The 21,473-nt window shown below is 35.6% G+C and overlaps 1 protein-coding gene and 1 pseudogene across 5 annotated transcripts in view; one reads left to right on the top strand and one right to left on the bottom strand.

The window, feature by feature from the left end:
* The window catches only part of USP34 (ubiquitin specific peptidase 34), a 241,823-nt gene that overhangs the window by 168,831 nt on the left and 51,519 nt on the right, over window positions 1-21,473 (top strand). For all 5 annotated transcript variants that reach the window (XR_004384586.1, XM_032873840.1, XM_032873843.1 and 2 more), the window contains 10 exons: window positions 520-575; window positions 673-793; window positions 7,665-7,848; window positions 8,322-8,482; window positions 12,367-12,432; window positions 14,936-15,082; window positions 15,165-15,221; window positions 15,317-15,394; window positions 15,782-15,876; window positions 18,906-19,078. Coding sequence is in view for 4 of the 5 variants with exons in the window: in XM_032873840.1 (XP_032729731.1) it covers window positions 520-575; window positions 673-793; window positions 7,665-7,848; window positions 8,322-8,482; window positions 12,367-12,432; window positions 14,936-15,082; window positions 15,165-15,221; window positions 15,317-15,394; window positions 15,782-15,876; window positions 18,906-19,078 (1,138 nt within the window). In the remaining variant the exon portion in view is untranslated. The remainder of the gene's footprint in view (window positions 1-519; window positions 576-672; window positions 794-7,664; window positions 7,849-8,321; window positions 8,483-12,366; window positions 12,433-14,935; window positions 15,083-15,164; window positions 15,222-15,316; window positions 15,395-15,781; window positions 15,877-18,905; window positions 19,079-21,473) is intronic.
* LOC116877232 lies at window positions 2,958-3,833 on the bottom strand (annotated as a pseudogene).

Below are 21,473 nucleotides of genomic sequence, written 5' to 3' on the forward strand. Positions count from 1 at the left end.
TAACTGGTAATATGAACCATATCTCAATAAAATTGTTACAGAGAAAATAAAACAGGAAATCTTTATATTTTCTCCATATATTACTATGACTATTATAATTTATTACTGACATTCCTTGGATTCTTCTTTATTCTTTTTAAAGATTTTATTTACATATTTGAGAAAGAGCGAGCAACCAGGGGGTGAGGCAGAAGGAGAGGCAGGCTCCTCGCTGAGCAGGGAACCTGATACGATGAGGAATTCCATGGATCCCAGAACATGACCTGACCCAAAGGCAGGCACTTAACTAACTGAGCCATCCAGGCAACCTCCCTGGATTCTTTTTTGAAGGACTATCAATGATGAGTTTATAATTATCAAAGAGTAGGTGTATTATTTATAATTTAATTAGTATGTTAATGAATTTGGGAAAACCAAATTCTTATTAATTATAAGGGAAGGATTTTTTTATTTTAATAATTTCTGGGTACTAAACACAAAAATCTATATTTGAATTTTGTATTTTCTTTTTGTATTAAGACCACACTCCTCGACTTAGATGCTTTGGCACGACATTTGGCTGACTGTATTCGAAGGTAAAACTTGATGTGAAATTGACAATTTTATCATTGAGGAAAGATAAAGGACATAATTATGTGAACTATCTTGTTTTGTTTGTGCTCTTTTTTGTAGCAGGGAGATCCTTGATCATCAAGATGGTAATGTAGAAGATGATGGGCTTACAGGACTTCTAAGGCTTGCAACAAGTGTTATTAAACACAAACCACCATTTAAGTTTTCCAGAGAAGGACAGGTAGGTATTAAGACATCCAAATGTCTATATGAAATATGATTGAAATTTTTGTTGTTGTTACATTGTATGGGTATATTAAATTTTCTGAAACTTGCAAGCATAAAGCTTGCTAGAACTTTATTGTTGATAGGAAAAGTGGACATTGAATAAAATGAACCCTAGAAATATTAATGCTAAGCTTATATGCAGAAACAATTTTAATTCCTATGACTTGTACATAGAAAGACAACCTCTACTACAATTTCTGTAGGGTGGAATATTTTGAATTAATAATTTACGCAGAATTAATAAGTAGTCCTAGAGGACCTGACTGGTTTCATGTTTTAGAAAAAGCCCATTTGACATGAAATCTATTGAATATTTGATTAACACCTAAGCACTCTGTACCCACAAATGTCTAATTACTCTTTGGATTAAGTTACTTACCCTGCCATTAGCACTTTTGTAATTGCCAGCATTGAGGGAGTTAGTTTTGGTTTGGAGAGTTTTTTTCTTGAGGTAACTAATTTGTGGTAGGAAACACTGGAATAACCAGAAGGATGGAAGGTAATCTTCAAGGGCATAGAGTTGGAGATTCTGGAGATAAACTTAAGGTTTATCTGTGTTAAGGTTTATTGGTCTTAAATCAGTACTTCTTCCCCTATTTGAAAACCCCCTTTTTGTGCTATTTTTCTATGTCCTTTTTAAATTTTCCCTATACTCACTGGGAATAATTTGATTGATTTAGTTTTTGCTGGATGAAGTATTATGTTACATAAGCCAGTATATAGCTTTTATTCTGAGATATAAATTGATTTCTTTGAAAGCATATTGTAATGTGAAAATCATTTCAAAAAAAAAAAGAACTACTTTTTATTTATTTATTTATTTATTTGACAGACTGAGATCACAAGCAGGCAGAGGCAGGCAGAGAGAGAGGAGGAAGCAGGCTCCCCGCTGAGCAGAGAGCCCGATGCGGGGCTCCATTCTAGGACCCTGAGATCATGACCTGAGCCGAAGGCAGAGGCTTTAACCCACTGAGCCACCCAGGCGCCCCAAGAACTACTTTTTAAATAGTGCAAAGAGAAGATCCCCATATAGTGTGATTTCCCATGCTGCTTGGTTGATGGTTGGCCTTCCAGGAGTTTCCATGGATATATTAAATATTTAAGTATATCATTTATATTACATAATAACCATTTTGTGATCTGCTTTTTTTATTTAAAAAAAATACATAGAGAAGAGAAACAACTTTTTTATTGACATTTATGTTGTTACTGGTTGTAAAAGAAACAAAACACAACTGCAGGGAACATCATCTTTGTACCCTGTCCCATTATATACTCCTATTCTTAAAAGTAAATTTGATTGGGGCGCCTGGGTGGCTCAGAGGGTTAAAGCCTCTGCCTTTGGCTCAGATCATGATCCCAGAGTCCTTCGATCGAGCCCCACGTTGGGCTTCCTGCTTGCCAGGGAGCCGCTTCCCCCTCTCTCTCTGCCTACTTGTGATCTCTCTCTCTCTGTCAAATAAATAAATAAAATCTTAGAAAAAAAGTAAATTTGATTTATTTTTAATCATATTAGTTCACAAAATTATTTTATCCTTTTATTCTCCAGCTGCACTATATTAGAATGTCTCAAATACCTCAGTTTCTCTGATATCCCCACACGTGAAGGGGATATCTGAGACATCCCTTACATGTGAAGTCTTTACCAGTCTCACTTGAGGTTTTTGTTTTTGTTTTTTTTTTTAAAATGTACACTTTTTATTCATAATCTGTAATGTTTGGGGATACCAAAAGTAATTCTAAGGATGGCTGAATTTAACAAAAAATTTTTAACCTTACCTTAAAAATTCCACTGATCCATCTCATTCAATGGCAATTTTCAATAATAGGAACATAAAAACAAACATGCACACAATCGTGCAGTTTTTGTAAAGATCTTTTTCATTATTGGTGGGTAGCGCATTTAACAGTTAAGTACATTTAATGTATAGGTGACTGCACCACTGCAGTGTTGGTAACTAAATAGATAGCTGGTTCCTAGTTGAATTGGTTAACAAGTGATTGTCTAAATATTTAAAATACAGCTCTTGTTTCGATCATCCTTTGTTTTGATCACCTTCTTGGGGTGGGGGAGAAGCCTGCTGGTCACTGGAAATATATTAAGGACAAATCTTCTGATACCCATTCCCAAAGGTTTCTTTCAGTTGGATTAAGCCTCCAACTCCAGGGCAAGCCCAAGTTTGTGGCCTCCAGCATTAATGCTCTTCCCATCTACCAGAGCAGACAGTGTAAGCCTGACACCAGGCCTCAGAGTCTGAGTGTAGCCCACTCCAATTAAACTAGAGTTGTTGACTTTTTGCAGAAATGGAAGCAGTGGGATCCAACCGATACTTGGCTGCAATGCCAAAGCGAGTGCTATTGGTAGCTGATGTCCAAGCAAGGTTTACTGAAGTGTCGAGATCTTCACATACTTTTTGATAAATCGATCCTCCAGATTCTGTCCCATCATTGACATTAGTGTGTAGTTGGAAGTCCCCAGTCCTGTAGGCCACTGCAAAGTTATTTCTTGTCAGCTTTGATTTGGCACAGTCTATAAAGTCATCTGGTACCCAGCAAGCCAGCCTTCGTAACCAAAGACAGCTGAACCATGGATTGCAGGTCCGGCAAAATCAAAGTCAACATCACAACCAAGGTTTATACACTCCCTCTTATAAGGAGACTTGATTTTACCACTTTTCTTTCCCATGTTTGATGAGAAGGTGGTATCAAATGTCAGTTTCAAACCTTGACAAATCTGGTCTTCAATTGCAATTTCTGTTCCCAGAGTGTTATCAGTGTTCCATTTTTCTGTGAAAGTCAGACCATACTCACACCATTTATATTTGGTCTCCAAGGTTCCAGTAACTTTAACAGTTTCTGTATTAGATGAACCAGATGTTGAGAATTCCACACCACTGCATGACTTTGTTTTCACATCCAGTTTCACCAAATCCTTTGTTGAAAATATCTCTGGCAGCTTTGCCCAGGTCAGCATATGATGGAGGAATACACATTAGCCACATGCACCTCTGTCTGTTGGTCACCTTGGCGAGGCCACAGGAAGAGGTGATCTGGTGGTCTCCTGAGAGGGGGGGGGCCGCTACTGCTGCTCTGCTCGCAGCTGAGGCTGCTGGGCTCGCTAAGGGCCGGGGTGCAGCTACCCCGGCTGGAGGGTGAAGTGAAGGAGACTTTTGCTTTAGTTTTATGTCTGATTTCTGTTGAAGATGAGTGTCTTTTTATGTATGTATTGGCTATTTGTGTTAATTAGTGAATTTTCTGTTTATAATCAGTGTGTATCTTTTGTCTTTTTTCTTCTCATTTGTAAAAGTCTGTATTTGGAAAATATTAAAAATTTTAATATTTCTCTGTCCTCTTTTCCGGAGTTCTTTTTTTTGCTTATCCATAGTTTTTATGTTTTTTTATTTTTATTTTTTAAAGATTTTATTTATTTATTTGACAGAGATCACAAGTAGGCAGAGAGAGAGGAAGGAAAGCAGGCTCTCTGCTGATCAGAGAGCCCGATGTGGGGCTCCATCCCAGGACCCTGGGATCATGACCTGAGCTGAAGGCAGAGGCTTTAACCCACTGAGCCACCCAAGCGCCCTACACAGCTGATTTTAAGTAAAAACTCTATTTTTTTTCATATACACAGCAGATTTTAAGTAAAAACTATTTAGTAACATATTTTATAGAAGGAAATTTGTATCTTCATCAAAAGTCCATCTTACAGTGTTAAAAATAGTTGGCAGTGTATAGCAATAATTTTGTCAAGCTTTCTGTTTACATTTTTTCAGTCTCAAAAATAGAAGGAACTATATTCTTGGTATATTTTTATAGAGTCTGTTTTGCAATTTGATTGGTAAGAACAGAATGGGTTTCGGATGTCTCATTTTTCTCTGAAACTTTATCTTATTCATAGTTCATAGTCTTTCTTATATCTGGGTTGAAGTTTCATCATGATTGTCGCTTTACATGATTGTAGAGATTTCCTTCTCATGAACTTGTGGGATGGCAAAGTTCATGTTCTCATTGTAAGTCATCCTCCAAGGAGGTGAAGAATTCCCATAGGGGACTCTTTCTTAAAAGACTCAAACCCTGAAACCAAGGTCATTGAGAAAGCAGTGATCCTATTTGGCTCTGTGGATACTGGCATGTTTTGTTCACCAGCCTCAACATTGTTGGGGGGCTTCTTTGCATTGCACTTCTCATCACCAAGTATGTTAACCTTAAAAAACAAAACTGCCAGTTATTTTACCTGCAAAAATGGGTTTATTCGGGAACAGCAGAGATTCGCAACCCAGGGCATGCACTCTTCTGCAGAACCATAGGCAAGTCCAAATATACCTTAAGTTTTGCCAGAGAAGTACGAAATATTAAAATGAAGTTTAGTTGAAAATGTATTAACAAGAATGATGGGCCTTTTAAAATCCATATAGTTATAGTTGGATATTACTTGTTAGTAAGGTCGAATATATGTTCATTAATTCTTTTCCTACTTTATATTTTTATAGATGTGGATTCTGGGAAATCTTATTTACGTAACGGAAATGTAAACGTTGCTCACATGTTTACAGTGGAAATGGAAGTTTAACAGTGTTATTTAATGTGAATGTCTTCTGAATTACATGTTAAAAATCACCCTGATTTATTTTCAGAAACTATTTTTAGTATTCTCTCAGCAGTTTGAGGTTCTTCTTTGTGTGAAGTATACTAAAATGGTTTTACCATTATTTATCAAATGGACATATTGTGGTGTACCTGAGTGTTTCAGCCATTGAGCGTCTGACTCCTGGTTTCTGCTCAGGTCATGATCTCAGGGTCGTGAGATTGAGCCCTGTATCATACTCTGTGCTCAGTGGGAAGTTTGCTTGAGATTCTCAAATAAATAAATCTTTTAAAAAATGGACATATTAATATACAGGTTATCCTTTTACTTTAGAGATACCTGCTTTTCTGGTAAACTCAGTAAGGAAAATAAAAATATTGTTCATTTCATTATGCTTTTACCAACCTGATATTTCTGATAAAGTGTTTTTATCTTATCATAGGTTTTAAATATATTTTATCAAAGCTTTGGAGCTATGGAAACTTAGCTCATTCAGTTTCTGGATCTAAATTAATTGGCAAAGATAGTTCATTTTATTTATTTTTTATTTTTCTAGAGTGGGGGAGGGGCAGAAGGCAAGGGAGAGATAGAATCTTAACCCCGCACATTAACCAGGCACTCCCAAGATACTTCATTTTAAACTTACTAGCCAATTCCTTTTTTTTTTTTTTAGTTTGACTTTATTTTCTAGTTGAAGTAAATGTGTTATCTTTTATCTCCAATACACATTATCTAATCTCTGCATTCTCAGAAAGACAAGAAAGACTTACCAGTCTGTCTATATGAAGTAGACTGTTCACTTTCCGTATTTCTTAGCCAAACTTACTTTTCATTGCAAAGTCAGGACTTTGTACTTTCTTTGACAATAATGAGGTTTACTAATGGAAAAATATTTCAAAATGTCCTTTATTTGGTACCTGTGTCAGAGGTTTCTAAGACCATCCTCAGGTTCATTGATTCACTAGAAGGAACTCAAAAGGACTCAGCATATAGTTGTACTAGTGGCTAAGATTTGTTACAGCAAAAGAATATAGATGAAATCAGAGACTGGAAAAAGATAGCACCCAACCAAATCTGGTGGAAACTAGGTACATACTTGTAAGAATTCTCTTCTGTTGGAATTGCACAGGATGTGCTTAATTTCAATTCCCAGCGATGAGTGTGACAGCGTGTGAGGTGTGCTCTGTTGGGGAACTCTGTTGAGTCTCAAGTCAGGGATTTAGGTGGGGTGAAGTGGGGGTTGTCATTTATAGTACCTGTGTAACTGACCACAGTGTGTGCAATTCCAGACTCCCAGATAGAAAGCAGATATTCAGCATAAATTAAATACAAAAGACATAGTGAGCCACTTCTGTTAGAAAAAGTTTTATATCAGAGGAACAAACTCTTTACTGTTCAAATTTTCACATGACAGCCAGGGGCCAACCTTAAAATCCAGCCATTCTAAGGATAAGAGCATTTTAGTCTCTAACTATATTACCTCTTTCTGCACAGTATACCAGAATTCTGGTTTTATACCCAGAACAATACCGTGGTAGTATTTGAGGTGTGTGAGAAATAACTATCTTTGATAAAGTAACAAAGGACCAATTAAAAAGAACAAATGGGAAAGGTGACCCTTTCTCAGGCAGATCAAACTTAGAGAAAAAATACATCTAGGATGGTAAAACCTCGCACTTGAGTTTGAACTTCACTGGGATAGAAATCAAGAGCTTTGTGTCTGAAATCCTGGCTCTGGCTTCTTCCACCTCTGACTCCAGGCAACATTTTTAGCCTTTTTTGTTTTCTTGTATGGGGGCTTTTGAGTAGTATCTGGCACTGTAACTGTTTATTACGAGTAAGTCAGTGCTTTTGATGCTGCTGCCGCTGCTGTTAATGTTGTAAGAGTGAAATAAGAAGAAACGGAAATAAATGGCAAAGGTAATCTAGATAGGAGTCCTTAACAAAAACTTCTGGTCTCTTAATGGAGTGGAAGATAATAGGGATGGGAATCTAAAATGAGCCTATTAGCTATCAAGAGGTAAGGAAGAGTAAAGTTGATCCCTACCCATTCTGTTTTCTTTAAGAGAAAGACTTTCAGATGAGGGTATATGATGCTGCTCTAAGTTTTTAAATAGCCTTTTAGTAAATTGTAGATTGTCATATAGTCTAGTTCACTCTATATAAGGTATTCATTATATTTAGAATATAACTAATATGTAATCTTAGATAATATATTTGGCCTTTCTCTTTTTTCCAGGAATTTTTAAGAGATATCTTCAATCTCCTGTTTTTGTTGCCTAGTCTGAAGGACAGACAACAGCCAAAGTGCAAATCACATTCTTCAAGAGCTGCTGCTTATGATTTGTTAGTAGAAATGGTAAAGGGATCCGTTGAGAACTACAGGCTAATACACAACTGGGTTATGGCACAACACATGCAGTGTAAGCGTTTTTTTCCTTTTAATCTTTCTAAATTTCATGAACAGAAAAAAGATTTTGGAGGCCATGGCTATAGAAAGAATCACTCTTCATACACTTTTAACATTTTAAGCTATTGTTGCTACATTGTCAAAAAAGTAGACATTGATTTGTTTAAAAAAAAATAGGTGTAAAGGACTATAGGTATCTGAAATATTTTGGAGTTTTTTGGTTAAGTCATTTAGTGCCAAGTAAAATTAAATATTTGCAGTTGAATTTTTAGAGAATAAACTAGTTTTTCTGTGGTTCTTACTAATTTTATTTCTTTTTTTGAGTATTGTTGGCATGCAGTGTTACATTAGTTTTAGTTGTCATATATAATGTTTTATGTTTATTAACTAAAGTAATGTAGAGTAGTGGCTGTTAGTAAAAGCAAAATACATTATGTTTAATAGTTTGTATGGGGGGGCATCTTTTCCTCCCTCTTTTTTCAGCAGCTCATGCACCTTATAAATGGGACTACTGGCCCCATGAGGATGTTCGTGCTGAGTGTAGATTTGTTGGCCTAACTAACCTTGGAGCTACTTGTTACTTGGCTTCTACTATTCAGCAACTTTATATGATACCTGAGGCAAGACAGGCTGTCTTCACTGCTAAGGTACAGTTTTCCTCACTTCAGTATTAAAACTGTTAAAGAAAGTTTTTAAATTTTGGTAATAAATTTATTTCAATTTAGTAAAACATTGAGAAAATAATTTATGAATGAAAAATGACAGTATTTGATTACATAACTTGTATGTAATATTATTTTTAGCTCATGTATATCTTAGTTATTTTTATATTTCAACAGGTTACTCTTAATATGCTAGTATAATTTCTTTATTCCTCCAAAGAAAACACAGTTGTGGATTATATACAGTGTATATAATGAACATGGTATTCTCAGTAAAAGTAAATACAAATTTTCTTTACATACAACATAAGCAAAGCCTAAAACAAAGTAAGGGAATGTACCAGAATCACTTAATTTGTTTTATTTTTATCCCAAAGTAAATTTTACTATGGGCCTAGTTAATTTGGGTAATGTATGTTTCCTGTTTTTTTTTCTTAATTTGTTATTTCTAGTTTTCACTCTTTTAAATAGTGAACTGTTGTTTAGTTTGCCTTCTGCTCTGCTTTTATAATTTCTTGGCAAACTTCATGCTTCTACTTGGGTTTTTGTTTTCTTCCATCATGTCATCTTAATTTCCTGACTTTCCCCTCCTAAAAAAAAATTGCAATTCTTTATGTACTTTCAATGAATCCTTAATATGTTTAAGTTAGGCTTCAAAGTCTCCAAGTTACAGTATAGTCAAGTGGGTTTTTTTAAAATGTTCTATTAATGCTTTTATCTTCTGAAACTGATTATGCTTAGAAATAGTTGAGTAAATGATTCATTTAGCATATGGAAATTTTTGTCACTAAATTTGTGGCCCTGTCTGCTTAATTTTTTCTTATCATTATCATAATAATTTTTATTATAGCATCTTAGATTGTCTTTTTTTTCTTTTTTTTTTAACTAACATACAATGTATTCCTTGTTTCAGGCGTACAGGTCTGTGATTCATCAGTCTTACACAATTCACAGCGCTCACCATAGCATATATCCACCCCAGTGTCCATCACCCAGCCACCCAATCCCTCCCATCCCCCTCTACTCCAGCAACCCTCAGTTTGTTTCCTGAAAAAAAGAAGTCTCTTATGGTTTGTCTCCCTCTCTGGTTTCATCTTGTTTCATTTTCTCCTCCACTCCCCTATGATTCTCTGTCTTGTTTCTCAAATTCCTCATATCAGTGAGATCATATGATAATTGTCTTTCTCTGATTAACTTATTTCACTTAGCATAGTACCCTCTAGTTCCATACATGTTGTTGCAAATGGCAAGATTTCAGGTTTTTTGATGGCTACTTAATAGTCCATAGTGTGTGTGTGTGTGTGTGTGTGTGTGTGTGTGTGTGTGTGTGATCTTTATCCATTCATCTGTTGATGGACATCTAGGCTCTTTCCATACTATCTGTTTAATTTTTATGGAACCAGTAATGAGTGAAGAGGCATAATTTCAGTGATTTTTTTTTTTCCCCTGCCTGTTAACATGGCCATACTTCATGATTTCTCTTCTAAATATTAATGATCACTGTTTAGCCATTAGCACTTTCAGGAATTAAAATGTAGCACCAGAAACAATAATCAGATGTGTTAATTGGGAGTAGGTCTCATAAATGGTGTTTTTGGTTAAAAATAAATTTTAGGGGCGCCTGGGTGGCTCAGTGGGTTTAAAGCCTCTGCCTTCAGCTCAGGTCATAACCCCAGGATCCTGGGATCGAGCCCCGCATTGGGTTCTCTGCTCGGCAAGGAGCCTGCTTCTCTTCCTCTCTCTCTGCCTGCCTCTCTGCCTACTTGTGATCTTTATCAAATAAATAAATAAATAAAATCTTAAAAAAAAAAATTTAAATTTTGACTTGTCTCTACATAAAAAATTCTTAACAGAATAGAATTTGACATAACTTCGGAAAGTACTGTAGTCAGATGTGCACTTGATTATTTATGTGAATGCATTAGTCATTTTTATTTCCTTTTCTGATGTTCACAGTAAGAGTAAAGCTAAATGTATTTTAATTGTGGCAAAATAAACCCAACTAAAATCTACCATCATAACTGTGTTTAAGTGTACAGTTCTGTGGTAGTAGTACATTGAGATTATATTACCGCCATCAACCTCAAAAATTTTTTCACTTCCACCAGCTAAAACTCTGTACACACTAAATTCCTCCTATTCTCCATTCCCCCAAACCTCATGCAACTACTATTCTATTACTTGTCTCTATGAATTTGACAATTCTAGATACCTCACTTAAGTGGAGGAGTGCTACAGTCTTAGCATAGTGTCTTCAAGTTTCATCCATGTTGTAGCATGTTTCAGAATTTCCTTCCTTTGTTAAGGTTGAATAATAGTCCATTGTTTGTACCACATTTTGTTAATCCATTCATCTGTCAATGGACACTTCTGGGTTGCTTGTATCTTTTTGCTATTGTAAATAATGTTTCCATGAACATGAGTGTTCAAATATCCATTTGAGTCCCTGTTTTCACTTCTTTTGTGTATATACTCAGAAGTGGAATTGCTGGATCATACTGGAATTCTGTGTTTAGTTTTTTGAGGCATCACCGTGCTGGTTTTCCATAGTGGCTCTGCCATTTTACATTCCTGCCAGCAATGCACAAAGGTGCCAATTTATTCACACCCCTGCTGGCACTTGTTTTCTGTTTTTTGACAATAGCCATCTTAATGGGTGTAAATATGTATTCCTTTAAATAGTAAATACATATGTAAGGTATATATTTAGAACTTCTGCATTAACTAAAATAAAACATTCTTGCTTTTTCTTAATTTAGAAGACTTCAGTTACTTCTGTTCTGCAGCCAACTAATACTTCTTCTCCAGCAATGAAGATAAAAAGCCAAGTCTTTATTCCTGACTGTCGTTGTATTATGTATACAGTTTGCATGTATCGTGTATCATCACCGTTCTTTTACACATTGGAAAATGTTGTTTTGTGTGACTTCTACCCTGACCACATAGAGTATTAAGCCTCCTGTATGTCAGTTATAGTTGTTTTGTCAGTTTTGTTGATTCCTTTTATTCAGTTCCTTTTGTACTTAGTATTATATAATTTTGTAGTAACTACATGTCGAGTAGAATCCCTTTCAATGTATTTATGTCCTCAGTTTGGTTATAAGCTCCAGAATAGCAGAACCACATTACTGAACACTCTCCACAAGACTGACGCAAATAGCTAGTGTATACTTCCGGCATATAGAAAGCTTATTATTCCACAAGACATCAGAGCTTCTTCAAAATTTTGACAGTTTGTAGTGAAGATAATAATTCATAGTGTTTTGTTTTGTTTAGTATTTGGATGAATTAAAGTATATCTAATAAGTGCCTGTAAGGCCGTTGTTTAGGACTACGTCTCTAGTGAATGAATCTAGCCAGATACCTGAAATATAATGATAATTGAATACATGGAAGGTTTTCAAGCATGTTGGCCAGTAATTTTTCTGCAGTATTAAAGATACACTGTTGTAGAAAAAATAAAGATAAGACTAGATGATGGAAAGATGTCATTTATTATTATAAAAGATTTTTTTTAAAAATGTATGGATTTATTTGTAGAAAACAGCTTTGTTGCATACCTATGATGTTTTCTGTTCCTGCACAGTTACAACTCGTGAAAACAGCATTGTAACAAATGAGTGTTGATCTGGAAAGCAATTTTTTTAAAAATGTCTTTATTCGGTTTTCTTACATAATAGTGATGGTTACACTTATATAATGAATTAAATAACTCTTTAAATGCTAAATTGCAAAATAATAAACTTTTTCTTACATAGAGCTAAAAGGATGAAAACAGATATACTATTAAACACGTAATACTTTCTTTGCTAGACTAATTTGCTACCATCAGTTTTGTTTTAATGGAAAATTTTTCTTTTGATTTCCAGTATTCAGAAGATATGAAGCACAAGACCACTCTTCTGGAGCTTCAAAAAATGTTTACGTATTTAATGGTATGTTTGAGAACCGTATATGGAAAACTAATTAGATATAACCTGTATAAGTTGAAAAAATCAAGTGAAGTTCATTTGTATTGGATTTGTCCTGCTATGTACTCTTATTTTTCAAATTGAATTTTTTAGTTTTTGGTGTTCTTAGTAAAAGTGGCTTTTATCAGTTGCATGTCACTCATCTGCATGATGACTATTAATTTGTCCTTTAAAGAATTCTTTGTATATGGTCCTTTTACCATCACAGGGTCACCCACTCCCCCACCCCTGAGTATTCTGGTTGATTTCTCTTTGTCCCTTTTAATTCTCACCCCCCAAACTGTAAATATTAAAAAATTAGCAAATCTTACAATATTATCCCTCTGCTTAAAACTCCTCAGTAATTTTTTATTATGAAAAGAATAGTATTCAGGTTCATCAGCACATGTCTTCTGATTTTGCCCCCCCCTTTTTTTTTTTTAATTTAATCTTTTTTTCAGTGTTCCAGCATTCATTGTTTATGCACCATACCCAATGCTCTATGCAATACATGCCCTCCATAATACCCACCACCAGGCTCATCTAAGCCCCCATCCTCCTCCCCTCCATAACCCACAGTTTATTACTTAGAGTCCACAGTCCTTTTAATCTCCCCCCCCTTCTCTCTTTCTCTCTTTTTTTTAAGATTTTACTTTTTTTTTTTAATTTTTTTTTTTAAGTATTTGCAATGTCTAATGTGGGGCTCAAACCCACAACCCTGAGATCAAGAGTCGCATGCTGTACTGACTGAGCCAGCCAGGCACCCCTTCAGCCTCTTCTCTTACCCATCCCTATATCCAGCGAAATCCTATAGCAAGTGTCAGTCCTTGGAAGCCCATCACCTTGTTCCTTCATCACTTGTGTGGCTGTTTAAGCTGCTGCTTCTGCCTGCAGCACTCTTTCGTTTAGCACTTTTCTCCCTTCTTATTGTTATCTTTCTGGAAGCAGCTCATTTTCAGCTCCTCTAAGAAAACTGTGATTCTACAACTCTGTCTCCTATCTTCCACCGGTAGTGAAAGTTACTCATCTTATGTGTTAAAATCCTGAGGACAGAAATTATATTATGTTTATTCCTATATTTTCCAGCCTCTGACATTTACTGAACGGTCAGTAAATGAAATTTTAACAAAATTAAAAAATTTAATAGTTATTCTTGGATTATAATTTTTTTTGGATGGGGAGAGGAAAAGAGAGAATCGTGATCAAGCTCCATGGGTCTCAATTTGAAAACTGTGAGATCATGACCAGAACCAAAATCAAGAGTCAGATGCTCAACCTACTGAGCCACTCAGGCACCCTGATCCCACTTTCAATCTCCCTTTAACAGTCAGAGCATGCCATCTCAACTGACAAAACAGAAGTGTTTTAAACTGCTCTTTTTTTTTTTTTCTTTAAGATATTATTTTTGAGAGTGTGTGAGAGCATGAGTTGGTGGTGGGGAGGCATGGGCAGAGGGAGAAGCATACTCCCCAGTGAGCAGGGAGCCTGATGCAGGACTCGATCCCAGGACTCTGGGATCATGACCTGAGCAAAAGGCAGATGCTTAACTGACTGAGCCACTCAGGGGCTCTTAAACTACTCTTGAAAGAACTACTGAAGTTCATGGGTGCCTGGGTGGCTCAGTCAGTTAAGCATCTGCTTTCAGCTCAGTTCGTCATCCTGGATTCCTTGGGTCAAATACCAGTGGAGAGTCTGCTTCACCCTCTCCCTCTGATCCTCTCTGCCTGCTCATGCTCTCGCTTGTGCATTCTCTCTCTCAAATGAATAAATAAAAAATTGTAAAACAAAGACTGCTGAAGTCCAGTCTGTAGTAAAACTTAGGTAGCCGCAAAATTTTTTTTTGTTTTATAGTACAAATCTGCATCCTTTGAGTCCCACATTCCTTCCTAGAAATTATTAGACTTAAAAAAATACAAATTTCATAACAGTAATGTAAGCATCTTCAGGCACCAAGACTATTAAATTGAAAATTTAATTTATTTTAAATTAAGCAGAATAAGTCAGAGAAAGAGAATTATCATATGATCTCTCCGATATGTGGAATTTAAGAAACAAGGCAGAGGATGATAGGGGAAGAGGAAAAAAAATGAAGCAAGACGAAACCAGAGAGGGAGACAAACCATAACAGATTCTTAATCATAGGAAACAAATTTGAGTGTTGCTGGAGGGAGTGGGGAGGAAGGATGGGGTAACGGGTGATGGTCAGTGGGGAAGGGTATGTGTTGTAATGAGCACTAAGTATTATGTAAGACTAATGAATCACAGACCTGTACCCCTGAAACAAATAGTACATTATATGTTAATTACTGAATGTAATTAAAAAAAAACTGAAAATAAAACAATGAAATTGAAGAAAGCAGTTCTGTTGTAGATACACTCCCTGTTTTGTTGTTCTGTTATTTATTCAAGAATCTTGTGATAATGTTCTTTTTTTGGAATATATATTTGATTGTTTAATGATCCACCCCCGTCCCCTTTTCCTTTGCAGGAGAGTGAATGCAAAGCATATAATCCTAGACCGTTTTGTAAAACATACACTATGGATAAGCAGCCTCTGAATACTGGGGAGCAGAAAGATATGACAGAATTTTTTACTGATCTTATTACTAAGATTGAAGAAATGTCTCCAGAACTGGTTAGTACCAGAATGCTGATGTTTTTTTGAAATCTGTACAGATGTCCCAATTTTAATTACTCACTTTTGTTTGTTTTTAAAGAAAAATACCGTCAAAAGTTTGTTTGGAGGCGTAATTACAAACAATGTTGTGTCCTTGGTAAGTATTGGCACCTATTTACTTTTTTGAAATCTTAATGTGATGTTTTAGCTTATTAAAATAAATTACTTAACATTTGGCTTTTGATTGACCAGGATTGTGAACACGTTAGTCAGACTGCTGAAGAGTTTTATACTGTGAGGTGCCAAGTGGCTGATATGAAGAACATTTATGTGAGTAATATTTTATATATTATTAGAGTTTTTCTGCTTTTAATTACTTGAATACAGCAGGTTTATATGTCATCTTGATAGAAAATTAACTTTCATGTTTTTATTTATTTCCTTCTTGCTGTCCAAATCAAATAAGAATTAAAGATAGACCACAGAGCTGATTTTTTTCCCCAAAGTTGCAATACTTCTGCTTTTGAAAAATTAGTAAGATTCATGGACCATCTTGTCAATTTGAGGGAAAAAATTTTTTTGCTAAAATTTAGATTTTATTTTTATTAAAAAAGTTTGTTTTCCTCTGTGCATTCTGCCCAAATGATAATTACTACTTTTTGTAATTTTGCATACTGTAAACAATAATACGGAACTTTATAATCTGATTTAATACAGGAATCTCTTGATGAAGTTACTATTAAAGATACTTTAGAAGGTGACAACATGTATACTTGTTCTCATTGTGGGAAGAAAGTACGAGCTGAAAAAAGGTAAGCTTTTTGAAATGTAATGTTTATCATTTTGATATCATCAAATGGAAGTAAAACACTTTAAATGGTAAATTCATGTTAAACTTTCATGAAAATTATGTAATTAAGGTCAGCTGCTTGGGGTTTACACTTTTTTTTTTTTTTTTTTTTTAAATTTTGAGGGGGAGAGATTACAAGTAGGGGAAGGGACAGAGGCAGAGGGAGAAAGAGGGAATCTTAAGCAGGTTCCACGCTGAGCACAGAGCCTGATGCGTGGGGCTTGATCCCAGAGCCATGAGATCATGACCTGAGTCAAAATTAAGAGTCAGATGCTTTACTAACTGAATCACCCAAGTGCCCATTAAGCTTATTCTTATATAGCAACTTTTCATTCAGTTATCCAATTGAATATTTAATCATTCAGTTATTATACTTTGAGGCACCCTTATATTTTTCCAAACTTTTTGTGTCCTTTTAATTAAATATTTACCAAGGTCTGAGTCTGTTAGCCCTTTGCTATATACTTAGTGAATCATGGTAAAGAGTCTTCTCATGAACTGAAGAGATCCTCCTCTGATTCTCTGAAGTGAGAGATGTTTTTCTTAAGAAGCAACCGTAAGTTGGCCCATTTAGGACAGGGTAATTGGGTAAAGAGATTTCAATTCTAAAAGTGAACATTGAATGATAAGTAGAAATTAGATTGAGGGAGCATCAGTTGCAGTTATTAGGAACAAAGGCAGAGAAATAGAAATGACCTTGTATGTGCAAGAAGCCTGGCATTAGGCTAGTCTGCCTCAAGTAGAGGATTTGCATTGACCAGTAATAGAAAATATGATTGGTATTCAATGATATAAAATAATTAACTTCTAGATTTTGAGATTATTTGCATAATTGGTTGGCACCATTTAAACATCTGTCCGAGAGAGAACATAACTATTGTAAAGGGTGACTATTAGATCTAAGCCAACATAAAAGTGCAGAGGAAAAAGTGACAGAATTGAAGCTAGGAAAGAAAGAAAATCATGATAGAATGGTAATCTAGAAACTGGGGAAGAGAATCTCCCAAAGAAGGTATTCAGTTGACATAGTCCATAAAAAAGAAGGGGGGAAATTACAGCTGAGTAGAAGCATTGGGTTTTGTAGAAAGATAGTTTAGCGGTATGTTTTAAAGTTTGTCAGTAAACAAGGAAAACGGAATCTGGAGAGGGCTTGGGGATCAAACACAACTTTTCTAGACAGATCTGAGCATGTTGGAAGGCAGAGAATGAAAAGCCATCTCTTAAAATTGCTTAGTAGGAGATTTTACCAGGGAATCTGTACTGATAGAAATGGTACTCTCTCAGTCTCCAGAGGGTCATGATGGTTGCAAGAGAGAAAAGTTGTAAGGCAGACATAAGAAGCTGTGCAGGCAGTTACATGGGGAAGACAGGCCCATCCAATGAGAATTGGGTTAGGGTATCAGTTAAGACTTAACACAGAATGGAGTTAGTCAAAAGTTTGTTACTATGGAGGGGTATAATGAGGAATCAATAAAAGGTAGTTGATAGGCTGAAGCATTTTCTTTTGAGAATGTCTTTTTAGTTGGAATAAATAAGCTTACTGAAAATATCTGTCATTCTTGATAACTTCCTACTTCTTGAAACATCCCCTTCTTTTGGCGAATACGATTCTACTGTTTTTCTGAAATACTGTCTCCTTTTTAAGGCAGAGTGTCACTCAGTACTTTTATACTCTTGCCATACTTTTGAATGTCTGTGATAATATAGTAAGTGGTCAACAGAAATGGGCAAAGGATCATCTTTTGCTCTATCTTCAAACCTCTGTTTTTCTTAGTTTATTCATTCTTATCTGAATAATTTGTCTACCACCATAACATAAGTCTCTGTTGACATGCTTAGGATTTTTAATTCATCTTACCTAATTGAGAATGTTGTGCTGTGTTCTCCCAGCTGTGACTTACGTGTCTTATAGATTCAGTAACATGTATATAACATGTTATATAGTCTATAACATAACTCTTATCTCTTTAGTTCCATTATGTCATTTATCCTCTGAATCTTGCATGGTCCCACGGTCCACCACAGGTCCTTCAGTAACTCTTAGCTCTCAAGAAGCAGTTCATATTCTGACATTGCCCAGAAACCCCTTCATTTGACTCCTTTATATTTCTATAACCTCATCTTTTGCCAGTCTCCCAAATAAACAGTAATGATGGATTTTAGACTTATTTCCTGTTGATGAAATCCTTCCCCTACCTTCCTTATCTCCCTGAATTCCTAATTTTTTCTTAAACTAAGCTCTTGATTTAAACAGATTTTTAGAATCTTAAATTCAATGAAAATTGTTCCCCAAAATGCATATTTTTCATGAATCCAAGCTCTTATGTATTTTTTGTTTAAACTGAAATTTTGGCTTGTTTGTTTTAAACTGGCAATATTTGTTAAAGCATAAGACTTAGGTAACTTGCCGCTGCTGCTGCTGTTGTAATATCAAGCAGCATTTATTGAATGCTATTTGGCCAGGCAGCATTCTAAAAGTAGGAAGGATTAGGCACTTTAATCTCCATTTTAGAAATTTCCAAATTCAGAGTTAAGCTGAGAGAGGTTAAGGAACTTGTCGAGGGTTATACATCTAGTAAATGATAACAGCCAAACTTTGCAATTCTAATTTAGAAAAACAAATAGTTCAATTCCTGTTCTTTAAGATGGAAAAGAAATTTCTGAACTAAAAGACATAACTCCTTTGAAATTTGGTGTGATGCCTTTTTATGTTTCCATAGCACTTTACATATCTTCTTCATGGAATTTACTACAGTGTGCTTAACTTTTTATTTTTCTTACTTAGACACATGAAAACACTTTTAGAATGGAAAAAGGCATGTAAGAGGGGAATATAGGTATAGATATATTTAATAAGAGCATGATTTAAAGTACTGTTATTTACTGAGTTGAATACTGAAATACATGTAGTGTAAATGTGTTGCCAGCTAAAGTAATTTTGGAAGAGATTTTTAAGCTTTCTACTTTTTTCCCTTTTTTTCTGTCTTTCAGGGCATGTTTTAAGAAATTGCCTCGCATTCTGAGTTTTAATACTATGAGGTATACCTTTAATATGGTAACAATGATGAAAGAGAAAGTGAACACACACTTTTCCTTCCCATTACGTTTGGATATGACGCCCTATACAGAAGATTTTCTAATGGGAAAGAGTGATAGGAAAGAAGGTAATTTTATCTCTTTCTCTTGCCTGTGTTTATCGTAAGTCTCCATAACAAGACAGTCATAACTATAAAGTTGTAACCAACTACACATTTAATAAAATGAAATTGAATTTTACAAAGGGGATTGTATTTAAGTACAGTATGGCACATTCAGTCAGTTCATCAATAGATACTTGGCATTTATTAGAGTTATGTTCTAGGCACTCTGCTAGGCATTAGTGACATGGCAGTGAACAAGATACACTTGGTTCCTTAACTCAGAATTTAAGTCTAGTAGGCAAGTCTTATTGAGCAAGAAATTATGAATAAGATGTATCATCAGATAGGATGGTGGATATATCTCATATTAGGGAGGGCCTTCATGGAGATAACATCGAAGCAGAGCTTGAGTAAGGAACAGATTGAGAGGAATGGCTATTGTCTTTAGGTGGGTAGGAGGTGGGGGTGGAGTCGATGAGATGGGCAAAAGGCAATGGCCACATCATTTTGTTTTTAGGCCATCTTAATAATTACAATCTTTTTTTGATGTGAAACCTTTGGAACATTTTAAGCAGGGAACTGAGATAACCAGGTGGGATCTGGAAAAGGTTATTCTTACTACAGCAATAGAAATGGATTGGTGGGTGATAAAAGGGATGTGGGGAGGCCATTTTGATAAACTCCAGAGAAGATGGTAGCTTAATAAGCAAGCATACCAGTGTATTTGAGAGCAGTACGTGGACAGTTAATAGAATTTGATGATTATATCTATAAATAAATCAACAAAGTTATTGAATATCTCTAATTTGCTATTCTCACAGTAGGGGGAATAGAGTGGCAACAAAGAACAAGGTCTTTGTCCTTCTGAAGTTGAGTTTTTAGTCTACTACTAGAGGTAGGAAGAAAAGTCAAGAATAACTCAGGTTTGTGGCTTGATCATAGATGAATAGTAGGTCAGTATTTCAAGAAGATCTCAAAAAGAAAGATCTCAAGAAAAAGGGAATTTGGTCAGAAGTATTGAATGCTAAAGAAAAGGAATTGTTTCAGAAACAACATGGCTGAAAACAGCATGTAGAATGTCTTTGGTTATCTTTATCAGAGCAGTTTCATTTGGGTATTGCAGTAGAAAGGCAGATTGCAGTGAGTTAAAGATGATACTTGGTTCATATCCAGTTACCTCCAGATTCTTACTCCTTCCATAAGACCAGTGCTTTTCAAACTTAACTATATGTGCCTCAAAGACCACAGAGGTGAGGAATGGAACTAGGTGAGCAAAAAAAGCAGAACAGGTCTAGCTCTTGCCTTTCCATTCTTTGGTTGGAGAAGTTCTGGTTTACATAATAGGGTTCTGACAGTGTTTTTTTATGTAAGTTCTCTTGATTAAAATTTTTAAGGTTTGAGTAAGGCACTGTATTTGAAGATTTGGGAAAGAACTGCACTTTAATCTTTATACTCCATTGCCTGGCCCTTAATGATCCAGTAAATGTTTCACTAAATAGGACATGAGAAGTGTAAACGGTGAGCATGGGCTAGCTATTCTTTTAAGAGAAGAACATACTCTTTCTTTGAAAAGAGAGAAGATAGTGACTATTGCTATAGAGGAATTGAGTTAAGGCGGGTATTTTTACCCTTAGAATTTTTTAAGAAAGATTTTATTTATTTATTTATTTGACAAAGTGAGAGAGCACAACCAGAGGGAGCAGCAGAGGGAGCCTGACACAGGGCTTGATCCCAAGACCCTGGAAATCATGACTTGAGTGGAAGGCCGATGTTTAAACGACTGAGCTACCCAGGCACCCTTACCCTTAGAATTTTTTTTTTTTAAGATTTTATTTATTTATTTGTCAGAGATTGCGAGCAGGCAGAGGGGCATGAAGAACAGGCAGAGAGAGAAGCAAGCTCCCTGTCAAGCAAGGAGCCCCATAAGGGGCTCGATACCAGACCTGAGCCAAAGGCAGCTGCTTAACTGACTGAGCAACCCAGGCGTCTCTATCCTTAGAATTTGAGTATGTTTAGAGGTTGTAGCAGAGGAGCCAGTAGAAGATGATAACTTTGAAAATAAAGGCAAAGTTAAGAAGTAGGCAATGTATATATAAACTTTCCTCTTTAGAACTCTTTCCAAACCATTTATAAAATTAGAGCAACACTGCCCAGTTATTGTGCTTTCTCGTATTTTTCATGATGCTTCCTTGTGTAGAAGTAGCAAAAATTTGTGCCAAGATGAAGGATTTTTTAGGCCATAACTGATGCATTCAGAGTTGGATCTTAGCACATCCAAACTTCTCAGTCACTATTAAAACACTGTCAGCCATTTCCTTCTCTCCTCAGTTGTCACTTTCCAATTTAGACTGTGCACCCAAGTTAACATAATCTGCTTTCACTTGTTTCTGTGATTATACTTTTTCCTTTGTATATGATG

This window comes from Lontra canadensis, unplaced genomic scaffold (assembly GCF_010015895.1).
Source record: "Lontra canadensis isolate GAN:19392208 unplaced genomic scaffold, GSC_riverotter_1.0 scaffold50, whole genome shotgun sequence".
Lineage (NCBI taxonomy): Eukaryota > Metazoa > Chordata > Mammalia > Carnivora > Mustelidae > Lontra > Lontra canadensis.